The 26,773-nt window shown below is 48.9% G+C and overlaps 1 protein-coding gene across 6 annotated transcripts in view; it reads right to left on the reverse strand.

Moving 5' to 3' along the window:
* Positions 1-26,773, reverse strand: part of IRAG1 (inositol 1,4,5-triphosphate receptor associated 1) — a 166,474-nt gene that overhangs the window by 66,961 nt on the left and 72,740 nt on the right. For 4 of the 6 annotated variants that reach the window (XM_070383925.1, XM_070383922.1, XM_070383921.1 and 1 more), the window contains exon 2: positions 9,209-9,366. The exons of the other annotated variants lie outside the window; for them this stretch is intronic. In XM_070383925.1, the coding sequence (XP_070240026.1) occupies positions 9,209-9,277 (69 nt within the window). In that variant the 5' untranslated portion in view covers positions 9,278-9,366. The remainder of the gene's footprint in view (positions 1-9,208; positions 9,367-26,773) is intronic. 6 annotated transcript variants of the gene reach the window in all.

The raw sequence follows: 26,773 nt of genomic DNA on the forward strand, positions 1-26,773 counted from the left end.
TCGTCCGGTCTACTCCTAGCAGTCTGGGGTCGTTGCTTAGTTGCTATGTCTTGTCCGACTCTTTGCGACCCCACAGACTATAACCCGCCAGGCTCCTCTGTCCATGGGATTTCCCAGGCAAGCATTCAGGAGTGGGTTGCCATTTCCTTCTCCAGGGGATCTTCCCAACCCAGGGATTGGGAACTCCTGCATGGGCAGGTGAGTTCTTTATGGCTGAGCCACCAGGGAAGCCCCAGTCAGGGGTCGCCCACCCCCCAGATTATCCTACTTCTTTGTCACAGTTTTTACTCTTATGCCATCAGCCTTTGAAGTGTGAAAGTGCATAGAGTGTCTGTTAGCCTTCCTCTGTCGGGGAGGAGGGTATCACTCAACCAGTTGGCCATTCATCATGATTATCTTCCATCCTTTCCTCCTCCTTCCTGTCCATCTCCTCCTCCCTTAAGTCCAGGCATTTAATCATCCATACAGCCAATTATGCACCCAGCCTATCACACAACCAGACATCCCTAAGCTCTTACATATGCAAGAGCCTATGCTGAAGGTTGGAGAGACACACATAGCCCCTGACCCTAAAGGAATGCAACCTGACAGGGTACTCAGAGAAATAAAAAAAAGACAAGCTACTCCATTGCTTATAATAGGACCAATAATTGTAATATACATTCCTGACCATCTGCAATAACCAACATTTCTAAAGCACTTTCAGCTTTGTCCTGGACAGTTGCACAGCTATAACCTCACAGCTCTTATTCTCTGACCCAAACCATTAGAAGCCATCCTGATAGAACAGTCCTCTTGACTCTTTCTGAGCTTCTCTTCCATAGAGGATGGGGCATCAAGCACCTACCTCCCATGCCTGGGGTTTCTGGTGTCCAAGACACTGGATTTACTGCTGGGTGGGACCAGGGAAGGAGGCCAAGGTGGTGGGAACACCTCAGCAGAAATGGGTTTGAATCTCCACTCAGCCATGACACACCATGTGGCCTTTGACAATTATGTAACCTCTTTAACAAAAAACATAATAATAATGTCTACTTTAGGGGTTCCCAGTAGATATCTCCAATGTCTTATACATCAGACTCTAATGCTTTACTGACAGTTTATTTGAAGATGCTTCACTGAAGATCTGAACTGAGCCTGTTTCTGCAAAGGGCAGGATGAGATAAGGATGAATTCAAAATCTTCAAGTGGAGTATTCAAGGTACTCCTCAGTTTCTGGTGGTTAGAGTGTACTTCCTTGTCTCAGTTTCTCATCTGTAAAATGAATAATAATCATACTGATCTCCTAGAATTGTTGATGTAAAATGCTTAGAGCACTGTCGGTCACAAAGGCAGCACAGTAAGTAAGGGGGTTCTCATAGGGTTAGTTGGGGAGGGGGTCCTCCCCACTCTACACAGTCCTTACCAGTTTCCAAGTATTTAACATGCATTATCTATTTCGCCTTCATCTCATTCCTGACAAAGGATTGATTCTTTGAGTCCTGAACCCTTTTCCCACCAGTGTAGAGCACACATTTCTCCAGGGGCCTCCACTGGGGTATAGATGGAACCCTAGCCCACTGACCAGTGAGTACAGGGTCTGAACAGCCAAGGGGAGGCGAAGTGGAGAGTGAAGCTGGCAATCCACCTTACAGAGTCACATGTGTTAAGGTCTAGATATTTCTGGGGATGGCATAGAACAAAGATCCTCCAGTTCCTGATCAGAGAAGGTCATGAGAGCAAATCAGATCAGAGAGACTTGTCATTCAACTGTAAATCCACAAGGAAGTGAACTCCCTGAGAGTGGGGCCTTGGTTGGTTAGAGCTCAATAAACGCTTGGCGAATGAATTCAATAAACATTTATTGAGTAAATTAAACTCAGTTCTATATTTGCTGAGTACCTACCACACGTCAGTGAACTGCCATCCCTTTCCTGTGTACTCAAACTCCACTGCATTGCAATGGGGTGTTTTCTGGACTAGAAAGAAGAAAAACCATGATTCTAGGCCTGTTTCTCAGCTACGAGCCATGAGGCAGTGAAATTCAGGCCTTGTTATTTCTTCATTATGTGACTTTGGACAACTGGCTTAACCTCTCCAAGACTTACTTTCCTAATCTATAGAACGGGTACAGGCATTGCTAACTTACAGGCCATTATAAAGGCCATCTGAGATCGTGAGTGTAAAGAGCGTAGCCTAGAACACAGTAGGAGCCTCACATGTTAGTTTCTCTCCTTGCATCCAGCTATAACACCTATGTGCTCTGAGATTTCCAGTTTCCTGGGGATGATGATCTCTGTCCCCACAGTGGCGTTAGAGGACTAACAGCAGTGATACCTGTGAAAACTTTTTAATGGACCATTTTGTGCTGCACGAAAGACTGAGAACTTTGTTGAATACTAAGTGAAGTTGAGTACTTTACCTAGCACTGGCTATATATTATCCTGGTAGAGTCAAGTCGCCTAGGTTTGGGTCTAGGCTCTTACAATCAAACCCCTTAGCTGTGTTGCCCAGTGCACCTTGCCTTCTTTTCTGTGCTTAAATTCTTCATCTATAAATAGGAATAGCAGTAATACCGACCTCACAGAGTCAGTGTGAAAACTAAATGAGATAATATAGACATAAACCTAGCAACATGCCTGGAATTGCCTTAAAAGTTAGCTGGTGTGAGCGGCTATTACTGGAACGCTCAGCTTATGGATAAGGAAGCTGAGGCATGATGAATAACCCACCGAGGGTCACACTCAGGGATGAAGCGCAGGCCCCCTTCACTCTGCCACATGGCGAATGTTTCATGTTCCTATGAAACAGAAGCATTTCCTGTGCCTTCCGGAGCTCCCTGGCTGCTTGGGGAACCCTGCTTGGAATTCTGCTCTTCTAACAGGACAGCCATGCGGGATGATGGTAGTGAGTCTGGATGTGTCTCTTACTACGCTAAGCAGGGAGAGAGTTCCAGGTTTGTTATAGTGGCAGCTACCATGCTATCCAGTTCTGGGCCAAAAGATGGGGAGACCCCGCAGCTTCATGGTCGGAGGTTCTAGGAGCTCCACAAACAGATCCTTTCTTGTTAGGGCTAGATGCAGAGGGCTGCTTTTCCAAAAAACACTCCAACCTCATTTTCAGTTAAGTAATAATTGGGGCAGGGGTCAGGGTGGGAGCAAGGATACTGCTGGTTAGTTGAGTGCCCCCGTGATCATGTCAACCAGATGCTGCTGTATGTGAGGGTTAAACATCAGCTTCTGTCTAGAGGATCAGAAAGTGCAGTACAGTAAGTCCCCTACATATGAACCTTCAAGTTGTGAAGTTTCAAAGATGGGAACGTGTATTTGCATGTAAGATCACGTTATTTCACGCATCTAGTGTACTTTGTTCGGAGAAGGCAATGGCACCCCACTCCAGTACTCTTGCCTGGAAAATCCCATGGATGGAGGAGCCTGGTAGGCTGCAGTCCATGCTAAGGGTCGGACACGACTGAGCGACTTCCCTTTCACTTTTCACTTTCATGCATTGGAGAAAGAAATGGCAACCCGCTCCAGTGTTCTTGCCTGGAGAGTCCCAGGGACGGGGGAGCCTGGTGGGCTGCCGTCTATGGGGTCGCAGAGTCAGACACGACTGAAGCGACTTAGCGGCAGTGTACTTTGTCTCGTGCACGCATCCTCTACGAGCAGCTACGCTTTTGTGTACTTCACTGTACAGCACTGTATGGAGTGTAGGAGTACAGTAGCTTTATTTCAAGCCCAGGATGTCCAAAAGCATAAAAGCTCACTATGTTCTGGGCTTTTTTTATGTATTACTGGTGTGAAAAGTATTATAAACCTATTACAGCACAGTAGTCTACACTGATTGTGTTAGCTGGGTACCTAGGCTAACTTTGTTGGATCTATGAACAAACTAGACTTACAAATGCATTCTCAGAACAGAACTCCTGCATACGTAGGGGACTTATTGGATCAAGTAGATGCTCAGGGAGGCCTGGACTGAGAGGAACACGTGTGTGTGGCCTGAAGAGGGAACAGCACCGTGGCCTGGGTTTCTAGGGCTCAAGACACACCCAAGCGTGCTGTTTTATCGGGACCACGCTGTGGCGCTTCAGGTTTGTAAGGTGGTAAGTTCTACGGGGCCCAGGTTGGCTGCCTCTGACAAGTGGTTTTGGGAGCAGAGGACAGCGTTCCCTTGGTCCTAGCACCCCTCACAGAGGCCCCAGTGCCAAAGCTGAGAATGCTCAGTGCAGGGCATAGACCAGGAATGTGGGCTCGGGGGCCAGGCTGCCTGGGTGCAAGTCCTGGGCCTTTCACTTACAAGCTGTGTGACCCTGGAGCAAGGTGCTTAACTATTCTGTGCCTCAGTTTGCTCAGCTATGAGACGGAACTGATGATGCCTACCTCATAAGGCAGCTTTAAAGTTAACTGAGTTAATAGAGTAGTAACCCCAACAAGGTCCATTTGGTCAAAGCTATGGTTTTTCCAGTAGTCATGTACAGATGTGAAAGTTGAACCGTAAAGAAGGCTGAGTGCCAAGGAATCAGTGCTTTTGAATTGTGGTGCTGGAGAAACTCTTGAGAGTCCCTTGGACAGCAAGGAGATCAAACCAGCCAACCCTAAAGGAAATCAACCCTGAATATTCCTTGGAAAGACTGATGCTAAAGTTGAAGTTCCAGTACTTTGGCCACCTGATACAAAGAGTGGATTCACTGGAAAAGACCCTGATGCTGGGAAAGATGGAAGGCAAAAGAGAAGGGGGTGGCAGAGAATGAGATGGTTGGATAGCACCACCGGCTAAATGGACATAAATCTGAGCAAACTCCAGGAGATAATGAAGGACAGAGAAGGTTGGTGTGCTGCAGTCCATGGAGTTGCAAGGAGTCAGACACACTTAGCGGCCGAACAACAATGAAAAGCGTAGTACCTGGTAGCACAAGGTTAGCTGTTATTACTGGCTTTATGGATAATGGAGAAGTGCAGTAAGGGAGTGATTAGAGAATGATGATCAGAGTGATGCTGGAGGAGATGATGTGAAAGATGTGAGGTCAGCTTATGAGCTCACACTGACCTGCCCTGGGGCCTGCCAAAACCCAGGGGATAGGATAGGGGGATAGGGGTGAGATCCAGTGAGAACTGGGCTCTTATAGTTAATATGAATGTCTCCGTACTTGAGGTTTGTAAGGTCCCTCGTAGGAGGCCATGCAGTTCCAGTGAGTGGAGTTGCTAATACGGCTGTTGGTCACAGGCCTGGAAAGGGCTGATGTCCTGGTTACACTGCCTCTAGGGCCTGGGGGTAGGTCTGGTGCCCCACAGGGAGGCAGAGAGAGGCTGGTATGTGTGGGGAGGGGTTGGAGGAGGCTCTGAAATGTGCCATGGCTTCAAAGCCTGGAGGAACTGGAGGCAGAGAGGCTCTAGGAAGACGCAGAAACCTCCTTCATGCGTCTGTGGGTCTCCACCCACAACAGGCCGCTGTGACGACAGAACTGAGGGAGTCAGGGGAGGCAGGCTCCAGCCTGACTAGGAAGCAGAGCTGCCAACCACGCACGGGTCCACCCCAGGGACTTTGGTCCAGCGGGTGTAGGTTGGCAGAGGAATCCAGGGGTAACAAGCTCCCAGGTGACTTAGACCAGGCAGGATTTTGCCTGTCTTTAGAGGAAGGGGCTTAGATGTGACCTGAGATCCCTTTCAGCTCTGTCGGTCTGTGATCCCATAGACTTGTATCCTCACAGCTTCTGTTCCTGCCAGAGCCTCTTGGCTACCAGCTCATCCCTTCCGGCCCTTCCCTGTTCAAAGGCCAACCCAGGAAACACTGCTCAGGACACAGCCTTACCAGAGGGCGTCGCCAGGAGGCTTTAATTCTTTGTGCATTTTGATTATAGCTTCTGCTTGGGATCTTAAACAGTATATCTCTCTGTCTATCTGTCCAAGTCTGTGCGTGTCTGAAAGTGTGTTTAGGTCTGGCATGTGTATGAGTGTTCATGTGCTTATGAGTGTGTTTGTGTGTGTATGTGTGCGTGTGCAGAAGGAAAAACAGGATCTTTTGTGTTTTTGTGTGAGACGGCCTCAGCTAATGCTCGTGTCAGCGATGGCAAGTGGGGGCTGGGACCTGAGGAACCAGAAGTAGGGCCGGACCCCGGGGAGCCGTAAACTCAGAAGGATGGTCTGTTTTTGCCTGTTTCACAGAGTGGGAATTCACACAGCACCAGGAGTTCCAGCCCAGTCTTCCTGGCCTCTGCTGCTCTGAGCGACTCAGGCTCCAGCCCCAAGGCTCCAGTCTAACTCTCAAGACCTAACTGTCTCCTGAGGCTGCGGCTGTCGGAGAAGCCCCATGTGGGTTGTCTGATGGGCACTCCAGAGGAAGATGCTCTTTACTTAGGATGCCTCTGGGTTTCTGGAGGACTCAGGGAGGCCCAGGGCCTGTCAGTCAGGGCAGAGAATAAAAGGATAATGAATCTGATGTGGCCTCCAGCCTGGGGTCTAACCTGTCCCAGCTCCACAGTCCCTCAGGCCAAAGCAGGGCCTCAAGGGCTGGGCTGAACAGACAGGGTCCAAGAGGCAGCCACTAACACTCACCCTGGGGAAAAGACGAGGAGCCAGAGGTGTGTAAAAGTTAACAGACTCAACACCAGGTCTCTTGACCAGCATATGGAAGAGCTATGACTTCAGCCCAGGTTGGCCTCACTCCAGAGTCCATGTTCTGAAATCCTGCGCTAATGGGCCTCTCACAGGATCCGGGCATCCTGGCTCCAGCTCACCCGGGTTCCTCATGGGTCCTTCTCCTGATAGACTCTGGCAGTGCAGAGGCTATTGAGGCCCACAAACAGTCTCCTTATTTTCTTATCTCCCCATGAGCACATAGAGGATCTTCAGAGATCCTGAGGGCCCAGGGTGTTTGTTGTAGAAGTCTGGTTTGGGAAAGTGAGTTTGTGGAGGCTGAAATCTGGAGTTTCTGCTGCTCAGCTGGGGCTCTCTGACCCTCAGCTGTGTGGTGAGCTCCTGGCACCCTATCCCTGTTAGTTATCCCTAGAAATTCACCCTCACCTCTGACCCAGTGAAGTTACACCTACGTGTGGTTTGAAGCCATGATGGGGAGAAAGGCCAGCAGGCTTTTGTGCCATCTGGTCTTGCGTCTTGGTGGAGGTTTGAAGTGTCTTTTAATTAGAGAGGTTTGAAACCAAGAGGAACTGAACTCAGTGTTAAAAGGATCTCTTCTCTGAGATTGGAGCTGTGTCTCTGACCATCTTTCATTAATTTATTTTCTTAGGAACACTTGAATACTTGGGGAGCAGGGCATGGCAGCCGTTCAGGGGAGTTGCCCAGGATTCAGGTGCTAGATTTTGCATCAGAACCTGTCTTAAGGGCACTATCATTGTGAGTAAAGTGGACAGGGTCAGGGATGACCACAGCAAAAAGTGATCCAGGACTGAGGGGTGGAGATGCTAAGGGAATAGAATCTGGGAAAGGGAATGACCTGAGGATTGGGAGCAGATTGGAATCCAGATGTGTTTTAGTCTAGCTACCTAGGTGGCTCAGTGGTAAAGAATCCGCCTGCCAATGAAAGAGATGCAGATAATAAGAGTTCGATCCCTGGGTCAGGAAGAACCCTGGAGGAGGAAATGGCAACCTGCTCCAGTATTCTTGCCTGGAAAATTCCATGGACAGAGGAGCCTGGTAGGCTACAGTCCAGGGTCACAGAAGAGTCGGACATGACTGAGCACACACACACAAGTGTTTCACTTTGTGTTGTACTTCCCTTCTTTAAACTCCGAGATTTCAGTAGATTAGCAAACTTTTTGTTGGGTAAACCTTACAGTCACTGTTGGTAACACTTTGGGGGAATTGTCCACACGTGATTAGGAGCAGCAGCAGGAAAAGGGCAACAACAGAGCACACAGTTTGGGGAAGGCTAGATGTCACCTGCAGAGGAGTGGAGGAACAGTGTGGAGCCACTGAAAGGAGCTGGACCGCAGCACCCACCATAGCCCAGGACACTCCTGGGAGTGGGGCTCAGTTAAGCACTGAGCTGGTGCCTACGGCCAAGGGCATGGGGGCTTGGCTTACTGTCATTTAGAAATTCAAGGGCTCTCCAAGGCTGCCAAGTCCTACAGCATCTCAATCCTAAGAGCTTGGGATGTGGGGATTCAAGAGGCTGTTCTTTTCTAATTATCTGTTCTTTTTATTATCTTAGTTCCCACAGTTACGATGTGAAAAGAAAACAAATGTCATTATAACATGAAACTATTCACTAAGAATCTGCCCACTTTTCAAACGTATCAAATTAATGCCAGCTCATATATCCTTCCCTTACTTAACAAGTATGTCTCCCTCAGTCTCAGGGACATTTGGAGAACTGTCAGATACAACCGGATGGATAAGTTCAGTGCAAACCAACTGCAAAGTTCATCAAGTTCAAAAGACCACGTCGGAGACCTTCACATACAAGATCTTAGATCAATGAGGAGCTCATGGAGTTGGACCAGTTAACAGATGAATTCAAAATTATGAGGATGATGGAAAGATAGGTTCTTCATGAGGGAATATTGAGGGATTGAAAGAGGTCCTTAGGAAAATGAATGAAGCCCTTCAATATTAAACAAGCAGAATCTCTTAATGAACGTGCTATAAAGTAAAATGTAAAGGTTGTGACATCATGTGAACAGATCGCTTCACTGGCATAGAAAATATGTAATACAAAAATCAACATACTTGATTAATTCTCTGTTCCTTCTAAAAATTAGCATATAAGCTATATTTTGTAATATGTACGGTTAAAAGTTTATCTTCACAATATCATTTGTACAGTTAAACCTCAATGAAACCTTTCAATCTACTTTCATCATTGCCTTTTTTATAATAAAATCTTACTGAAACCCTTTTTCACTATTTACTAAGAAACTTTGATCTTCATTTTAAGAGGATTCAGTTTAAGTGACCTGATGCTGGTGCCCACAGCCCTGACAGGACAAGGCCCTCCATGCTGGTGGTTCTCCTCCAGGTATCTCTCCATCCTAGGAGGGCAGTCTGACTTCCCAGGAGACCTCAGTCAGACACAGCCCAGGAGGTTCCACTTTCAGGGTATGTGGGGGCCAACTCAAATGACCTTTGTATATGTATTCCTTGGTGTGGAAGCCACACACCTTCCCTGGGCCCCCTGCCGCCTGCAAAGGCTGGTGGCACACCCTATGGCCTCAGCCCAGGGCACTTGGCGTGGCCCCGGCCAGACAAGCTGCAGGAAGGGAGGCACTTACTTGGCCGGCGGGGCTCTGGGCTGCCTGTGGCTCTCCGGGGGGCTCCTCGTCCTCGGGAATGTGGGGCATGGCAGCCTCCTGGCGGGAGTGACTGCGTGTGCCCGGAACCTCCGCTGCGTCAGCCCCAAAGATGCTCCAAGAGGCCTGGGCTCCACAGGCTGAGGAGACGCCAAAAGGACAAGTCAAATCCAGTCCCATCCCTGACCCACGCCGGGTCCCATTTCCAGGAGCCACAAACCGCAGAGAGCGCCTGCTTGAGTTTACAGCAACAAGGGCTAAAATAGGCGAGCAGAGGGCATTTGGAATTGCATTTCCTCCTGCTCTTTCGCTCTGTTTACAAAGTCAGAGGCGACCTTAGAGATTTTGCATCTAATTTAGGCTGTACAGGAAACAGCCATCCCAGAAGGGTGCCTCGAACGCCTCGAAGCCATAACCTATTTGGAAGATACTCCAATGGGAGCCAGACTTGTGTTTGCCAGCCATTTATTGAGCAGCTACTGGGTGTTAGGCATTATCTAGGAACGTTACAAACATCACCTAATTTAATCCTCACACTGTAGGCATTACTATTTGCATTTTATAGATAAGAGAACTATTTGGAGAGTGGAAGCCACTTGCCCAAATCATACAGAGACCAAGCTTTTGAATCAAGATCTTCCTGATTTGGAGGCCACTATACCTTACAACCTTGCTTGGTCAGATGCGGGAGGAGGAAGGGATGGTGGTTCCTGAGTCCTGCCCCATGCCTCACCTCAGGCCCTTTAGCAGCAATTCTGATCCTCAGTTGAGGAACAGCCCTCACTGGACCTGCCAGGACTCTGCTAAAGTCATGGTTCTGGAGGCTCAGCCAGGGTGGATCTCTTGTGCCTTGTGCAGTACACAACCCCAGCAACCTTGGGTTGCTGCCCCAAAGCCACACTTAACCCTCCCTCCCCTTTTCTTTCAGCTTTCTGAAAAAATAATAAAGGAAGCTGAGCACCGAAGAATTGATGCTTTTGAACTGCAGTGTTGGAGAAGACTCTTAAGAATCCCTTGGACTGCAAGGAGATCAAACCAGTCAATTGTAAAGGAAATCAGTCCTGAATATTCATTGGAAGGACTGATGTTGAAGCTGAAACTCCAATACTTTGGCCACCTGATGCGAAGAACTGACTCATTGGAAAAGACCTGATGCTGGGAAAGACTGAAGGCAGGAGGAGAAGCGGACAACAGAGGATGAGACAGTTGGATGGCATCACAGACTCAATGGACATGAGTTTGAGTGAACTCCGGGAGTTGGTGATGGACAGGAAGGCCTGGCGTGCTGCAGTCCATGGGGTCGCAAAGAGCTGGACACGACTGAGTGACTGAACTGAACTGAACCCTCTCCCATGGGGTAGCAGCCTTGAGATCTGGTTGGGGTTGACACCAGTCAGCATAATCTCATCCATCTCAGCAGAGATCGGCTCAGGGCTAGACAATAGATCCAGACTGAGCCAAGGAGCACGAGGCAGTGATCTGGGACCCCGATGCTCTCTCTTGCTCTGGGTGGTGGAGTGTGCAGGTCTGGTGCTATGGATGCCATTCTGCCTCCATGAGGAAGGCCAGACTGAGGAGAAAACTTGACACCTAGAGGAGAGCAGAGACAGGAGATCTGCAGAGAAACGGAGCTGGAGCCCTGGTCAGAGCTCACCTGCAGCCGAAACTATTTCTTAATTATCCAGTTACACAAAGAATTTAGTCTCAGAGTGTTTAAATCAGTTTGAGTTGGGGTTACTTTTAACTACTAAGTACTGTTACTTGTAAGTACGAACTGCACTTTCACATTTCCTGGCTGTTAAGAGGTGTAGGACCAAGATCTGGCAATAAACCTGAGCCAATGGGTCAGGCTCCTCTGATTCCTCTTAGAAAAGGGGACCAGTCACGTCAGGTCTCCATCTGGAGAGGCAGGACAGCAAGGTCGAAGGAACACAGGCTGGGAACCGGATATCTGGATTTGAGGCTCCACTCTGCCCCTCACTGGCTGCTTAGCCTAGAAGCCTGGCTTCACCTCTGAGCCTTGGTTTCCTCATCAGGGAACAGAGATAAGAATGCCTCCCATGCAGAATAGTCCCAAGATGAAAAGAGAGCTCACTCAGCATGGAGTAGGTGTTCACAGAGGCCACCTACATGCTGGTCTGCAATCCAGAAGCTTGGCTTGAGCCCAGGGCCTCTGCCTGACCTCTTCTCATCCCTAAACCCCTTTAGGTTCCCCTGCCCTGGAAGGTGAGGAATGCCTCCAGGGACCCGAAGAACCAACAACCAGTCTGATTATACAACTTCGGGGGTTCCTTGAAGGAGCTGCTGTGGGAGACAGCAGATGAAAGCCACCAGAGGCAGATGTCATCCTTAGACCCTGGCCAAGGCCACTCAGGAGCTGCCGGGACACAGAGGGGAAATGGAAGACACTGCCATTTACTGAGTACCTACTATGCGCCAGGCCCTATGCAAGGTGCTGTTTGCTGGAGACTACTGGAGAAGGAGCCAGAAGGCCCTGCCACCGCCCACAACACCAGGAGTTCTTCTTGTTCCACCTGTCCCAAGAAAGGGCTCAGGAAGGTGCTAGTGTCACTGAGCTATGGGGTGGCTCAGATGTGGCATCAGCCACAGCTCTTACTGACGCCCCACCAATACACACCTCTAAACCAAGCTTCCTTGAGGCAGACAAGGTGGTCACAGATACCCAGATCACGATACCACAGGTATCGACTGATCACAGATACCCAGAAATTCATGTTGAGCTGTATTTTAAGAATTGGAGAACTTTATCTCTGGGAGTTTTAGTCCTTGTGACCACCATCTTGACTTTTGTCCTTCTCTTCACTGCACAGGGAACCCCATTCATCTCTGAAACAGTTGGCTGACCCCTGCTGGTCAGCTCAAGAAATCTCAAGTAGAGGACCTGTGAGCTGACCTCCTTCACCACAAACACTCACATCTACTCTACCATGAAGATGAAGAAGATGTGGTCTTGGCCCCAAAGGAGCATGGAGTCCAGTGGGGCAGGGGCGGGGGAGACAGCCAGAAAACCAGATGAAGAGGGTAAACACTTTGAAAGTGAGATGCTTTCCCAGAAAAGGGTCCCTAACTCGGGAAATTGGGATGAGTGGAATACCGTTTTAAGGAAGATTTCACATTAGAAATGGCATTTAGACTGAGCCATAAATACTGAAATGCTGATGGGATTTCTCTGAACAGAATAGCTGGAGGAGGTGAGACAGGAAGGTGGGTCATTGCCAAGAGGACAGATTTAACCTGACTTTTGGGAACAAGAGCTATGGGACCAGGGTATGCTGTGCCTCCCAGCCCAAATGGTTTCTGTATAAGTAAATTGAGCAACAGGTTTGCCCAAAGATGAGCTCTGTGATGAATTCCCATCACCCCAACTTGGGTGTCAGCAGCAGGGACAACAATGCTGTGCTGTGCTTAGTCGCCCAGTCGCGTCTGATTCTTTGCAACCCCATGGAATGCAGCCTGCCAGGCTCCTCTGTCCTTGGGGGTTCCCCAGGCAAGAATTTTGGAGTGTGTCTCTATGCCCTCCTCGGTGGATCTTCCCAACCCAGGGGCCGAACCCCGGTCTCCCACGTTGCAGGTGGATTCTTTACCATCTGAGGCGCCAGGGAAGCCCAGGGACAACGGTGGTGCTGGATTAAGTACAGGGTAGTAGGGTGTGAGGGCAGCAGAAAAAGATCCACACACCCCAGTTCTACCTGCAAAGTAGACTGCATGTCCCAAGAAAAATTTTTAAATGATATGCCATGTGTGTGCAGGTCTCCAGGCTGTCTTAACGGTATAGTTTCCAAAACAGGGGAGGTAAACAGTTTCACATTTCTTTTGTCTTAATCTACATGAAGTGCATTGCGCTCTGCATGCTAAAAGAGATTCAGACAATGCGGGGCATATTCAAAAAAGGGGAAGCAGGACAAGAATTTGTGTTTAAAGAATTAAAGGGTCTTCTCTGACGGTTCAGTGATTCAGACTTCACCTTCCATGCAAAGGGTGCATGTTTGATCCTTGGTCGGGGAGTTAAGATCCCACAAGCCTAGTGGCCAAAAAACCAAAACATAAACCAGAAGCAATATTTTTAACAAATTCAATAAAGACTTTAAAAGTGGCCCACATGAAAAAAGTCATAAAAAAAAAGAACTAATGATCTTTAGCCTGGAAAAGAGCTGGTACAGGAAGAAATAAAATCTATTTGCAGATATCTGAAAGCCATCCATGTAGTTCTATTGCTGCAGAAGGGCAGATGCATGGCCAGTGACCGAAAAGTGAGATCAAGGCAAGGAAAAGCTTTCTAGTAGTTGGAACCATCAGAACATGAAATGGGCTGCTCTTTAAAATAGTGAGCTCCCCATTCCTGGGAGAGTCTCATCAAAGGCTGGGGCAAGGGTCATAGGATTTCTAACCTACTTCAGGGGCTTTCTCCAACCCTAGGAGTCCCTGAAATCCTGAACTCCTCCTAATCACAGCAAACCACAGACCTGAGGGACCCATCCCATAGGATTTTGGGCCACAGTATTCCAAAGTTGCATCAGAAATATCGCCACTTCCTTTCCTTTACCTCCCGCTCCTTAAGAAAGACCTTCAGTCAGTCCCTGGGTCAGAAAGCAAAGTAAAACAGAAACAAATTGAGACAAGCACCAAGAGGTGTCAGCTGCTGCAGGATAAAGCAGAGTGGAGGCTGGCTGAGGTCCCACGCTTCACAGGATGGATCCCCAAGTTCTCCAGGGGGAGCCCCAGCAGCCCCGCCCACCCAGGCCATTCCCACGCTGCTCCTGCCCCGTTGCTTTCTCTCCCATCCATTATTATAAACTCGCTGCTTAAAATAGCAAGGTAAAAGCAGAGTCCCTCCCTCAGGGTGACATCTGGGTTCCGTTGGAGCTCGTGGGCACGCGGACCTCTCATCCATCACAGCAAGTTTAGAATATAATCTCCAGGAAGTGGTGATCTAGAGCACCAACCCAAAAAAGGAAAAAATATTTAGTAATGTTTGGTCTCTGAGCAGCTCCTTCTTTAACCCGTTTTCAGGACCTTTCTTGCTGCCTCTCCAACCTGGTCAGTAAAGGGTTAGGTGGATCATTGCCAAAAACCATCAGCTCTTTTGACTCTTTCAGCCCCCAGATGTTGCTTAACTATGTAGCTTGGCCCATTTTACAGGAAGGAAAACTGAGGTGCAGTGTAGTGAAGCAACTTGATTGGTCTAGCTACCTTTGTACCTGGTGCAAATTATCTAAGTCTCTGCGGGAATAACTATACAATCATTGCATAACCAAAAAAATCAAAATTCTCTAAACCTCATTTAAGTATGTTAATTTCCCCCTGGCTATTCATTAAAGAAAGCAAACTAATATAATTTTATTCCTTCTTATTCATTAGACATGTCTAGGTTGTCTGCTGAGTACTGGACGCTATGTTAGGTGTATTTCAGATGCTATCTTTTTGTTATTTCCATCTTATGTGTTAAGGAGCTAAGGATCAGAGAGGTGCAGCAACTTGCTCAAGATCGCACAGCTAATAAGTGGCAGGCTAAGGATTATAACCCAGGCAAGTTTGAGTCGAAGGCCCCTCATCTGTTCCCTCTTCTACTTGGTCTCCTGCATCAGGAGTTCTGCTAGAGTGTAGCCACCAAACCCAGCACGGGCACACTGCCTGCAGGGGAGAGATGGGAAGTGCATTCCCAGCGGGGATAAGATAAGATAGCAGAAGCAACAGTGTGTCGGGCCAGGGGTCTTATGAGGCCAAAAGACTGGGCCCACTGTTAGAGGTTCTGTGACCCACACTGTGTAGGGTGAACCATTCACCCATCCATCAGTCTGTGGGTCCACGTGTTCACCCACTCGTATTCTTAATCTTCTACTTATACAACTGTCCATTAGTTTGTTCATCCAATCTTTCACCCTAGGAAGGCCCACATTTGTTAGGTGAGCAGCACAGACTCTGCCCCTGAGAATGGTCACTGCAGGACCCTGCAGGCCGCGGGGAGAGGGCAGGAGGGGGCTTCTCTGACAGAGTGGCCATAAGGCACAGTCCTGCCACCCACAACTGGCAGAAGACCTCCATCCTGCACACCTCAGCCATGGGAGGAGGGTGGCTTCCTGTGGGGCTGCCTCTGTGCCAGCAGGCATGGGGGCCACTGTCAGGAGGCGTGATTTCACAAGGGCCTTTACAACCTCTTTGGTGTTCTCAGCAGCCCTTGAGGTTGGTAATGTATATACTATTATTATTAACATCATGATCGGTCCCATTTTGCAGATGAGTAAACAGAGGCTCAAAGATTGGCCAAAGTCATGTCCCCCATGAGCGGCAGTGCTGGAAGTCAACCACAGGTCTGTCTGACTCCCCAGCTCCCTGCAGGGTCACGTCCACTGGATTACGGGTTCTTGGTAAGCATGACCTCTTAACAATGGCCCCTGGGCTGCCTCTCCCTGAGCCTTGTGACCAGTCCCGAAGAGCCCAAACCCCTCTCTGAGACCACAGTATCCCAGGAGCACAGCCTGCCTACTGAGTGGCTCTCACATTCCCTCTGTTAATCTCTGGGTGGAGGAAGAGCCAGAGGCACTTCTGGGAAACAATGGGTTAACCTAGACTTCACTGACCTTTCTGGAGTGACTCAGAACTCTCAGAAGGGGAGGGTGGTTTTTTTTTGTTCTTCCAGCTTTGAATTTTTGCTTTCATTTTAGCAGCACAAAGAATTTGAAAGAGATTAGGTTGCTATTAATACCACTGGTCTATCTCTAGATGAAGAATTCGATGGAGGGAATTGTTTGGGGTGGCTGCACACACATCCCTTTCAGTTCTTTGCAAACTCAGAGGATGACAGAGAGGCCACTGGAGAAGTGCCAGTTGTGTCCCTACTCCCATCCGACAAACCCACACAGTGGCAGGGACTTGACCAAAACCACACCTGTGGGTGAAGAGCAGCCAGAGAAGGTCCCAGAACCCCTGCCCCTCAGCCCTACTACACACGTCAGCCTTCTGGCCTCTTATGTTGAAGGTTTGCTTTTAGTAAATAATAAGTCGATGTGTCTCTGCCGTGAAAGCAGGAGTCCCCTGGCAGTGCCTCTGATCTTGGGAGAGTGATGTTAATGCTAATGCTAAGTCGCTTCAGTCGTGTCCGACTCTGTGCGACCGCATAGACGGCAGCCCACCAGGCTCCGCCTCCCTGGGATTCTCCAGGCAAGAATACTGGAGTGGGTTGCCATTTCCTTCTCCAGTGCATGAAAGAGCAAAGTGAAAGTGAAGTCGCTCAGTCGTGTCCGACTCTTAGCGACCCCATGGACTGCAGCCTACCAGGCTCCTCTGTCCATGGATTTTCTAGGCAAAAGTACTGGAGTGGGGTGCCATTGCCTTCTCCGTGGGAGAGTGAAGATGCCCCCAGATCCCTGCATTTGCCCCTGGCAATCCTGGACACACTTGGAAAGTCTCCTTGGGCATCAGAGATCAGCTCAAAATACTGAGAGGTGCCTCTGTGGGTCCCTAGACCTGGCCAACTGCAGAGTTGGGTCCTGTGCTTGCTAACTCGCTTCAGTCATGTCTGACTCTTTTGTGACCCCGTGGACTATAGCCTGTCAGGCTCCTCTGTCCATGGGATTTTTCAGGCAAGAATACTGGAGTGAGTTGCCATGCCTTATTCCAGGGGATCTTCCCAACCCAGGGATCGAACCCGTGTCTCTTACGTCTCCTGCATTGGTAGGCAGGTTCTTTACCTCTAGTGACACCTGGGAAGCCCCTAGGTCCTGTATCCTGAGTAAGTGAGGGCAAGTTGGGGGTCTCGCCAGGATAGTTCCATCCTGCTTCCTAACCTCAGGATGCTGCGAGAGGGCTTTGGACCTTGGCAGACTAGATTGTAATTCTCCCTCTGCCTCTTTCTTGCTGGATTGGTCTCCTCTTGGCCTCAGTTTTCTCATCTGTAAAATGGAGGGAACAGGACCTACCTTTTCAAGTTGTTGAAAGGATTAAATTAGGAAATACACATGGTACCCACACAGAGTATACACTCGTTGAGTTCCTTTCTCATTCTCTGAATTGGACAGCTGAGTTCTCCAAGTCGCAACATCACCAAAACCCAACCAAGGCCCAGAGAGTTTGGTGTTCATCCTGGGAGGCAGAGTTCCCAGCTCTGTCCCTGGCAGATAAAGGAGACAGAGTCCTGGCCTGGACAGGGCTTCTCCTGTGTCCTGACACATAGATAGCAGACCATCAGGGGCTGTGCACTCTGGTGCTGCTGACATTTTCCTCTGTTCTTGGGCAGCCAGTGGCTACAGTGGTGGATTTACAGAAAGAGTGTGTAGTACTGTGGCTGTCTGAGCTCTGGCTGTGGTCAGTCCTGAGTCTATCTGATTCCAAAGGAAGTACATGCTCAGTTATGCCCAACTCTTTTCGACCCCATGGACTGTAGCCTGCCAGTCTCCTCTGTCCATGGGATTCTCCAGGCAAGAATACTAGAGTGGGTTGCTGTGCCCTCTCCAGGGGATCTTCCCAAGCCAGGGGTTGAACTCACATCTCCTGCAGATTGGCAGGCAGGTTCTTTACCACTGAGCCCTCTGGGAAGCCCATATCTGGTTCCAAAGCCCCAGACTTTTCAGCTACCCTGGTGCTGACTCCCAAAGTACAGAGGCTGTCATTCTGCAAGGGAGAGATGACACCTAGCTTGAGAACTGGAGCAGCTGCTCAGGCTGTAGAGGGTAAATAAGAGAACGGATGGCTGAACGGGGCACAGCCCTCAGCAGGTCAGCAGGATCCCCAGGTTTCCATCCTGGAGGCAGATCTGGATTGAAAGCAGGAGTGAAGAGCAAAGGTTGTGTGTAGAAGGGTGGAAGCAAGAGGCCTTGAGGGCAACAGAGAAGAGAGGAAGAGGAACTGGAAGGGACCCCCTCAGTTACTTCTCATCCTCACCACAACCCTTCTGGCCCCAGGACTAGGAGCAAAGGAGCCTCAGCCTAGCAGTGTTTGGGCAAGGGGGCCCTGAGCACTCCTGACACTCCCTGGGGTCTGGCTGTGCTGTCCAGCCCAGAGGATCTTTTATGCGCCCCTTTGGCTGGGGGTGCCTTCCTCCCCTAATTCAGACTCCAGTCTAGTCCTGAGAGTGAGCCAGCATCTGCTGAGACCAGTGCCAGCACCACATCCAGGAGTGGGGGTAGGGCCAGTCCCCAGAGGAAGAGTATCTGAGTGAGGATGATGTTCAGCTGACGGGAGCCGGGGTCAGGGTGGGGCGGAAAGGAGGGCCATAGCAGATAGATGGCACGTCTGCAATCATAACAGACTCCTCATTTCCCTTCACATCTCCTTTCCCCGCTGCCTTTCCCCTCCAGTAAACAGTGAGGCCCTTCTGTGCCCATTGCTTGGGAAGGGGGTCCGGGGAGAGGGGGCTCGTGGTGGCAGCAGGAGGTAGAGAAGAGGGAATCTGTCTCTGCCTTATGTATCACAAAGGGCTAGCCCTTACGGAAACTGGAAGGGTTGGATAAACATTTCTGCCAAGACACATGAAAGGCCAACAGGTACATAAACAGATGCTCAACATCAGGAGTCACGAGGGAAATGCAAATTAAAACAACAGTGAGGTATCATCCCACACCAGTTAGAATGGCTATCATCAGAAAGACAAGAGCTGACAAATGCTGGTGAGGGCAAATTTGTGTCCTATTTGATGAGATTGTATTTTGGTACAGCTGCTGTGGTTCTCCATGGTATGTGTGTGTGCTCAGAAAAAAAAAAATGGGGCCAAAGCATTCTAAGGGTAAGTCTCTCTCCACCCAAGACTGTGAAGATGACGGGATGAGGGGGAGACAGGAGAGGTGAAGTAGGAGCAGCAAGAAGTTAGGCTCTGGTGAGTCCCTGAGAAAGGGGCCTGTGCCCTTCCTCCCTAGGGAGGTGAGCAAAGATCCCCAAATCTGAGAACCGAGAGGTCTTGGGCCGCATTCCCCAGACACCTCAGAAGAGAAGGGATGGCTGTTTGCTGTGACTTGCTCGATGAGCCCTTCTGACATCATCACTGGAGTTTTTACATCCCTGGGGTGGGGTGGGGGCATGGGTCTGAGAGCACAGTGATTTCTGCCCACCTAGGAGCAGAGCTGCCAAACCCGAAGCTACCTTGAGAAGGCGGATCAGAAGTTACTCCTAAGCAAGGCCTGAAAGCAGGGGCCCGTCTTGTCAAATGACAGGTGCCCTCCTCACGTGGGAAGCCTCTTGGAACTCAGATGCTGCTCAGGAAGAAGTGGAGGGTTGGAGACCCATCAGTGCCTGGGATCCAGCTTCTACACCCGCTAAAAAGTGGTCAAGTCACAGCCAGACCTCTATCCACCCGCCCCCACCCCGCACTCCCTGCCCCAGCTAGGACAGGAAGTTAGCCAGAGCATCTCCCCAGCTTGCTGCTCCAGCTTGTTCACTTCAGCAATCCTTTCTTTAAAAATAAGTCCACTTGAAAAAATTTTTTCTTCTTGGAAATATGTACGATTGCTTCATCAGAGGCAGTTCAAAGGTACCGGGAACAGCAGAAAAATATCCGAGTCTTGCATTGAGCTCCCAGGAGAGATAAATCTCGCTTGCTTCTCTTTGTTCCAGGCCGCCCAGCAGCCTCTTCCCTGAGTCACTCACTCCAGAGTGACATGAGTCATCGTCCTGGGGTTAAGTACCACACCGTGTTCCTGGGGCTGCAGGGCTGGCCAGGGCGTAGAAGGGCCAGCAGGGAGACCCGATGCTGCCTCCAGCAACAGAGGACCAGAAACTGCCTCCTAGATCTCGGACCTGGTTCTACCCTCCTCAGGTGTGTGACCTCGGGGAATCGGTGAGCCTCTCTGGGAAGGAGGTGGCTTTCCAGGCTCTTCCATCTTGTGTTTCATGGGAACATCTCCAGTGCTGTGCTGGTGCCTGCTAGTATGGACTCATAAGAGCCGAATGTAAAATTGTCAAGTGTTTTGTGAGCTGGTCATTAAACACAGATATTATGAAAAATTAAATTACCTTAGAAACAAAGGAAATAAATACCCACAATAATGATGCCTTGATTGGTTTACTACAGTTTACTATTATCTATGGTCTTGAGATGACTTTTTCCTAGTATCTGTATGGAGGGAACACTATCTAATGACCTGCTACTGTATACCTCTTCCCAACCCCATGTTCAGGGATGTTGAATTAATAGCTTAAAATTGGTCATGATGGGAGTATTTTTACCACAGGAATCAGCAAATGTTATATATCAAAGTCTTATTTCCCTAAGAGCCAGCTGTTAAACATTTCCCAGGACACCACTGAGCCCCTCAGTCGCAAGCCCCCTGCTTCTCACCTCTTGCCGGGAGCAGAAAGGATGCAGATGACTTGAACATCGCCCCAGAGAGCAGGATTATGGACTTGTGATTGCCGACTGCCTCTGGACAACTCTTCCCACAGGCACTGTGGGCCCTGCACACTCACCATGCCCCAAACAGAACCCATCATTCTTTCCGCCCCCAGCCCTGCCCTCCCACAAGCCCACTCGTGTGTCCTAGTGAACACACTCAAGCTCAAAACCCAGCCATCATCTCTCCTGCAGGGCTGGTCTCGTTCAGTTAGACTCCGAGTCTTGTTAATCCCAGTTAGGTGTCTTTGGTCACTTGCCTTCTTCCCATGGCCACCATCCCGGCCATGGCTCCGTGGGACCTGAGTCACTGCGGCAGTCTCATTGGCCTCCTTACCTCTGGTCTGGCCCCTCCCAAACACCCTCCCCAAACTGCCAGAGCAAGTCTCTCTAAAACATAATTTGGATTACCCTTTCCTTTCTTTTAATCCTTGAGATGGTAAGAAATCTTGATTTAGAACTGGTCCCTTTTCCCACAGGACGAGATCTAAGGTGAGATTCCAACCCCTCTCACTGGCCTCATCTCTTATTTCAGCTGTCATACATCTTATAATCCAACCACAATGGACCAGCAGCTAACCTCCTAACATGCCCTGCTTTTTTACACTTTTGCACCATTCTTTTCCCTATGCGTAGGCTGCCTTTCCTCCCCTTTCTATACCTGATGAGCTCCTATTCATCCAGTTCAAACAGTCCTTCATTCACCTCAGAAAAAAATTCTCCTTTCATATATTAGTATTATGGTTCCTGTAACAAATTATCAAAAACTTGGTCTCTTAAAAGAACGCAGATTTATTATCTTACTGTTCCGGAGGTCAGAAGTCCCGACTCAGTCTCAGTGACTAAAGTCATACCAGCAGACTGTGTTCCTTCGGCAGGGTCTAGGGGGGAATCCATCTCCTTGCTTTCCCCGCTTCTAGAGGCTGCCCGCATTCCTTGGCTGGTGGCCCTTTCTCCATCTTCAAAGCCGACTGTGTAGCATCTCTTCTCTTCTCTGACCTCTGCTTCCATTCTCACATTTCCTTCTTGTCTGACTTTGTCCTGCCTCATTCTTATAAGGACCCTTGGAATTACACTGGGCCCACACAGATAATGCAGGATGATCTCCAAATCTAAGGAAACTTAATCTAATCATATCTGCAAAGGTCCTTTTTCCATTTAAGGTAACATATTCAGGGTCCAGGGATTAGGGCACAGACCTCTTGGCGGGGAGCGGGGGAGGAGTATTCAGTTTACCACACTTCTCTCTGTTCTCCCTGAGCAATTTGCACAGGCCTCAACTCAGCTAGAATCTGAGCACCTCAACAGCAGGGACTATACCTTATTCATATTTTTATGACTGTCTTTAATAAGTCTTCATACTTTTATGACCCATGTCCAGGGGGAAACCCACAATGGCTACCCACTAAATGTTGGTTGAATGAATGAATGAAATCATATCATTAATAAACAGATTAAGAAGGGTTTGCTTTAACTGGTACCTAGCTTCTGTAAAAATAGGATTCATGCAAAGGTGGCAGATTGAGATCCTCCAGGGGCCAGGCAGCTGAGATGAAAGAGAGCCATCATAGTGAGTGGCCAACCACAGAGCACAGGCACCATCTATCTGGGGCAGTTACTACTACTCAACTGGTGGGGGTCGGTCATGAAAAAATATCCATCTTTGTTAGCTGTATCTCCCAGTTTTTCAAGAAAAGCCCAAATCACGGGTGTATAAATATTAAATCTCCCCAATTTATAAATGTTTGTCAAAACAAACACATTCCTGGTCAAGATTCAGTCTGCAGCCACAAATTATCACCTCTGATTTATATCCTGCGAACGTGTTCCCCTTGACTTTTCCTGCTAGTTAACCTAATTCAAATCAAGTCCAATAAGTAGTGCCAACTACGGGCACCATCTGAGAAGGCCAGCCAGCTAAGTGGAGATTGGCTCTTCCTAAAGACTGATCCCCTGGAGAAGGAAATGGCAACCCACTCCAGTATTCTTGCCTGTAGAATCCCATGGATGGAGGAGCCTGGGGGGCTACAGTCCATGGGGTAGCAAAGAGTCGGACACGACTGAGCGACTTCACTCACTCACTCACTCAAAGACTGAAGAGGCACCATCCCATGGGTTCTTTGGGTGATTTGTGAGTCTGTGGGTCCCTCCTTGCTGTCCAGGCCCTGGAGCTGCTGCTTGAAGAGACAGCTCTCTGCCTGGCCTCAGACCTTGATGGAGGCCAAGGCCTGCTCCACGCAGAAGCATCTCCCCAGTCCAGTGGCCCTGCCTCTGGCAAGGACATCAAATGAAACCCAGCTCAGGACTGGCAGCAAACATGAGATGTGGTACATCGAGAAGAATTGGGATTTAGGGGTGAAACAGACCAGAGGTTCCACTGCAGCTCTGAAACTTGCAGCTCAGTGGCTCTTGACAAAGCAATGAACTTCTATGGGATCAGACTGCTGTTTGTAAGATGGAATTAAGGTACTCCTCTCAAACTGTTGTTATGAGATTTAAGTACAATTGCCATGGAAAGTATCAAGAATGTTCATTTACTCACATCTGAGAAAGAAAATATTGATAACACTTATCACCCATACCTCATGGAACAGAGGGTTTGACTTCAAACCTACATAAGCTCCTCTCCAGGCTTGGTTTTCTGGTTTTCCAGTTCACGGCAGATCAAAAACAGTGAGAAGACACAACTGACCACAAGGAGGGAAGCAGCCAAACAGCAGACACAAGCACTCTGTGTGGCCCAGACCCGGAGTCACTGGGTCTGGGTCTGTCTTAGCCTTCCAGGCCCTGTGCTTCCCTGGTGGCTCAGATGGTAAAGAATCTGCTTGCAATGAGGGAGACCTGGGTTCAGTTCCTGGGTCAGGAAGAGCCCCTGCAGAAGGGAATGGCAACCCACTCCAGTATTCTCAGAGAATTCCATGGACAGAGGACACTGGAGCAGCCCATGGGGTTGCAAAGAGTCGGACATGACTGAGCAACTAACACATCCCTTGTGTTCAGCCCTGCTACAGAGCTAGAATGTCCACAGTGAGTATGGATGAAGCAGAGCTTGCATCTGGCTCCTTGGGAAAGACTGGAGAGCAAGTCCCATTTTAGAACATTCTGTCCAAAATGGTTCAAAGGCATAAAAGTTTGATGGTTTGGACATTTTTGTTTGTAAAATATTGACTGGGGGTGTGTGGGGGGGAACAGGTGGCATGATTCTACTTTTATTTTAAAATCATATATATTTTTATATATATACTTTTTTTGTGAAATATATGTAGATCAAAATATGGCTCTGTCTATTCATGAGGGTGGGGAGCAGAAGTCAAGAAGGTTAAAACCCAAATGTTAAAAACAGTTATCTTCAAGTAGGATGGGCTTCCCTTGTGGCTCAGATGGGAAAGAATCTGCCTGCAATGCAAGAGACCTGGGTTCGTTTCCTGAGTGGGGAAGATACCTTGGAGAAGGGAATGGCAACCCACTCCAGTATGCTTGCTTGGGAAATCCCATGGACAAAAAGAGCCTGGCAGGCTATAGTCTATGGGGTCTCAAAGACTCAGACACGATTGAGTGACTAACACTTTCAAGTAGAATCACGAATAAATTCAATCTAACATCTGATGCTGGGAGGGATTGGGGGCAGGAGGAGAAGGGGATGACAGAGGATGAGATGGCTAGGTGGCATCACTGACTCGATGGACATGAGTTTGAGTGAACTCCAGGAGTTGGTGATGGACAGGGAGGCCTGGTATGCTGCAATTCATGGGGTCGCAAAGAGTTGGGCACAACTGAGCGACTGAACTGAACATCTTTTAAATATTTATGTGTATATTTTCTCATTTTTTTTTCTACACTGAACCTGACTTGCCTGCATAATAAATAATGGAATTGTTAAAAGGAAGAAAAGATACTCTCTTTGGTGTCTTGAGAAATTAAAGGAAACCACAGCAGCAACTTGTCTGAAAAGCCAGGAACAGCACGTTACCACCTTGGGAATTTTGTTCCAAACAAAAATAAAATTTCTTGGGATTTCCCTGGTGGCCCAGAGGTTAGGACTCCGAACTTTCACTACCAAGGGCCCAGGTTTGATCCCTGGTCGAGGATCTAAGATCTCACAATCTGCATGATGTGGCCAAAAAAAAAAAAATAATAATAAAATAAAACAAAATTTCTTCCTTGACTCAGCAACACCCCTATCCCCAGACAAAAATAATAAGTGAATGTCCAGGTCCCAGCTTGCCTCTCTTTGCCATTCTTCCCTCCACGGCCCCTCCTTCCTCTCCCTTCCCAGCTTTGTTCTGGGGAGTGACCATCAGGGTCTACCTGCAGGAACTGGTTTGGGAAAGTCAGAAGGAAAAGATGGGCTGCATGGTGCCTGTCTAAATCATTCATTCATTCAGGAAACGCCGTGGGATGCCTGCTCAGTGTCAGTGCCGTGCTGGGCACTGGGGCTCCAAGCGCATCCTTCAAGGCTGCCTCCCCAGGAAGTTGTCCTGGCCTGTCCCGGATGCTGTGTGCCCTCTGGTCCGTGATAGCACTGTGCAGCTGTCCCCATCTGCTGCGCAGTGGTTCCCTGCATCCTGGCCGCATCTGCCAAGCCTGAAGGCAGAGAGCTCTCATCTGTGCCCCAGCTGTGGGAATCAGCAGTGTCCAGGACTCAGTATCTGGTGGATCCTCCTTTAGAAAGAAAGGACTCTAGGAATCAAACCTTGTTTTTAATCTGGCATCCTTCACACACAGCACATTATGTAAACATTATTTATTAGCTTTTGAACCCTCTCGGCTCTGTGAGGAAGGGTTTCACCTTTCCATTTCACAAATGAGAAAATAGAGTGTCAGAGGGGTAAAGTGACTTGTGCTGGGTCACACCGTTGGGGAACAGAGTCAGGACCAAAACCTGGGCCTCCTGTGCCCAAAATGGGGTATTTTTTTCTCAAGAGCAAAGTCACTTCTGTCCCTCTGTAACCTCAACAGAGACAGACAAGAGCACTGGGAGAGGTTTCCAGACAGAGGCTCTGGATTGCTCCAGGTCACAGCCCTACCTCAGGGCCAGCAAGGGCAACCCTAGCTGAGGTGCAGAACTAAAAGTCCTCCTCGCAGCATCCGCGGGGGTAGATAGGAAGTAGCTGTACAACCCGAGGCAAAGAAGACAGAGCTCTACCTGTCCCCTGTGTATCTCCACGTTGGGATCCCAGTTCTCAGAAGCTGTGGGAACAGGCCCCAGAACCTGGACTGAGCTGCACGGCAGAGTCAGGCTCCATAAGTGCTTCAGAAGGCCAAAGGAAGGAATTACGACGGGTTGGTGAAGGAGCCTTCTGGGAGAATGGAGAGCTGACTGTGACGTCCCCAGCCTGTGTGGGGATGGGTTCCTTCAGCACTCAGCCCTCAGTCTCCCCATTGCAGTAAGGGTCTGATTATGTTGCTGGACTATACCCCACGATTTTGGGGTCCATGGAGCCTATTGAGAGCAATCAGACAACCAGTGATGAGGGGTCTTAACTGGCAACCTCAGGGCAGAAGCAGTCTGAGGCCATATTTGTATCACTTCCCTTATTACAGTGATTGGTTCAAGGGTGAGCATGTGACCAGCCAGAGCCAATGAGATACAGTAAGACTTTGCTGGTCATTCTGGAATGAGATTCTTAAGTGCAGACCTTGAGTGTAAGAGGGTGAAAACAGAATTCTCACTGTAAAGATAAAGAATTTGTCTAAGAATGGAATCAGTGTGAAAGAAAGCACAGCAAAGATCCAGAAAGAAACTAAGTTCTAAGGCTATCATCTAAGGCCCTGATCAACCCATGCCTGATATCTCTGGCCTTTTATGTTTCAAGAACTGATGAATACCCCTTTCTGCTTAAACTGGCTTATGTTGACTTTTTTGTCTCTTGCAAAAAAGAGTTCCAACTGGGACAAATAGCTGAGTCTTTGTAAAGTTGGCTGTACAGGGTCTCTCTCTCAACACCAAAGGCTTCTCTCTTCTTATTGTTCTGCTGCCTACACAGGAGTTTGATCTGAAAAACTCAGATCTGGAGCAAATGTATTTGCCCTAAGTTATTTGGTGACTAAACTTATCACCATGCCCCTTTCCTCAGAACCTGCTCCTCATTCTGCATTCCCTGCCCTCATTGATGGGCTCAGCACCCTCCCAGAACCCCCAGCCCAAAGCCCTCTTGCACAAGGCCTGTCTCCCACCCTATCTCCTACTACACACACACACACACACA

Source organism: Bos mutus, chromosome 15, assembly GCF_027580195.1.
Source record: "Bos mutus isolate GX-2022 chromosome 15, NWIPB_WYAK_1.1, whole genome shotgun sequence".
Taxonomy (NCBI): Eukaryota; Metazoa; Chordata; class Mammalia; order Artiodactyla; family Bovidae; genus Bos; species Bos mutus.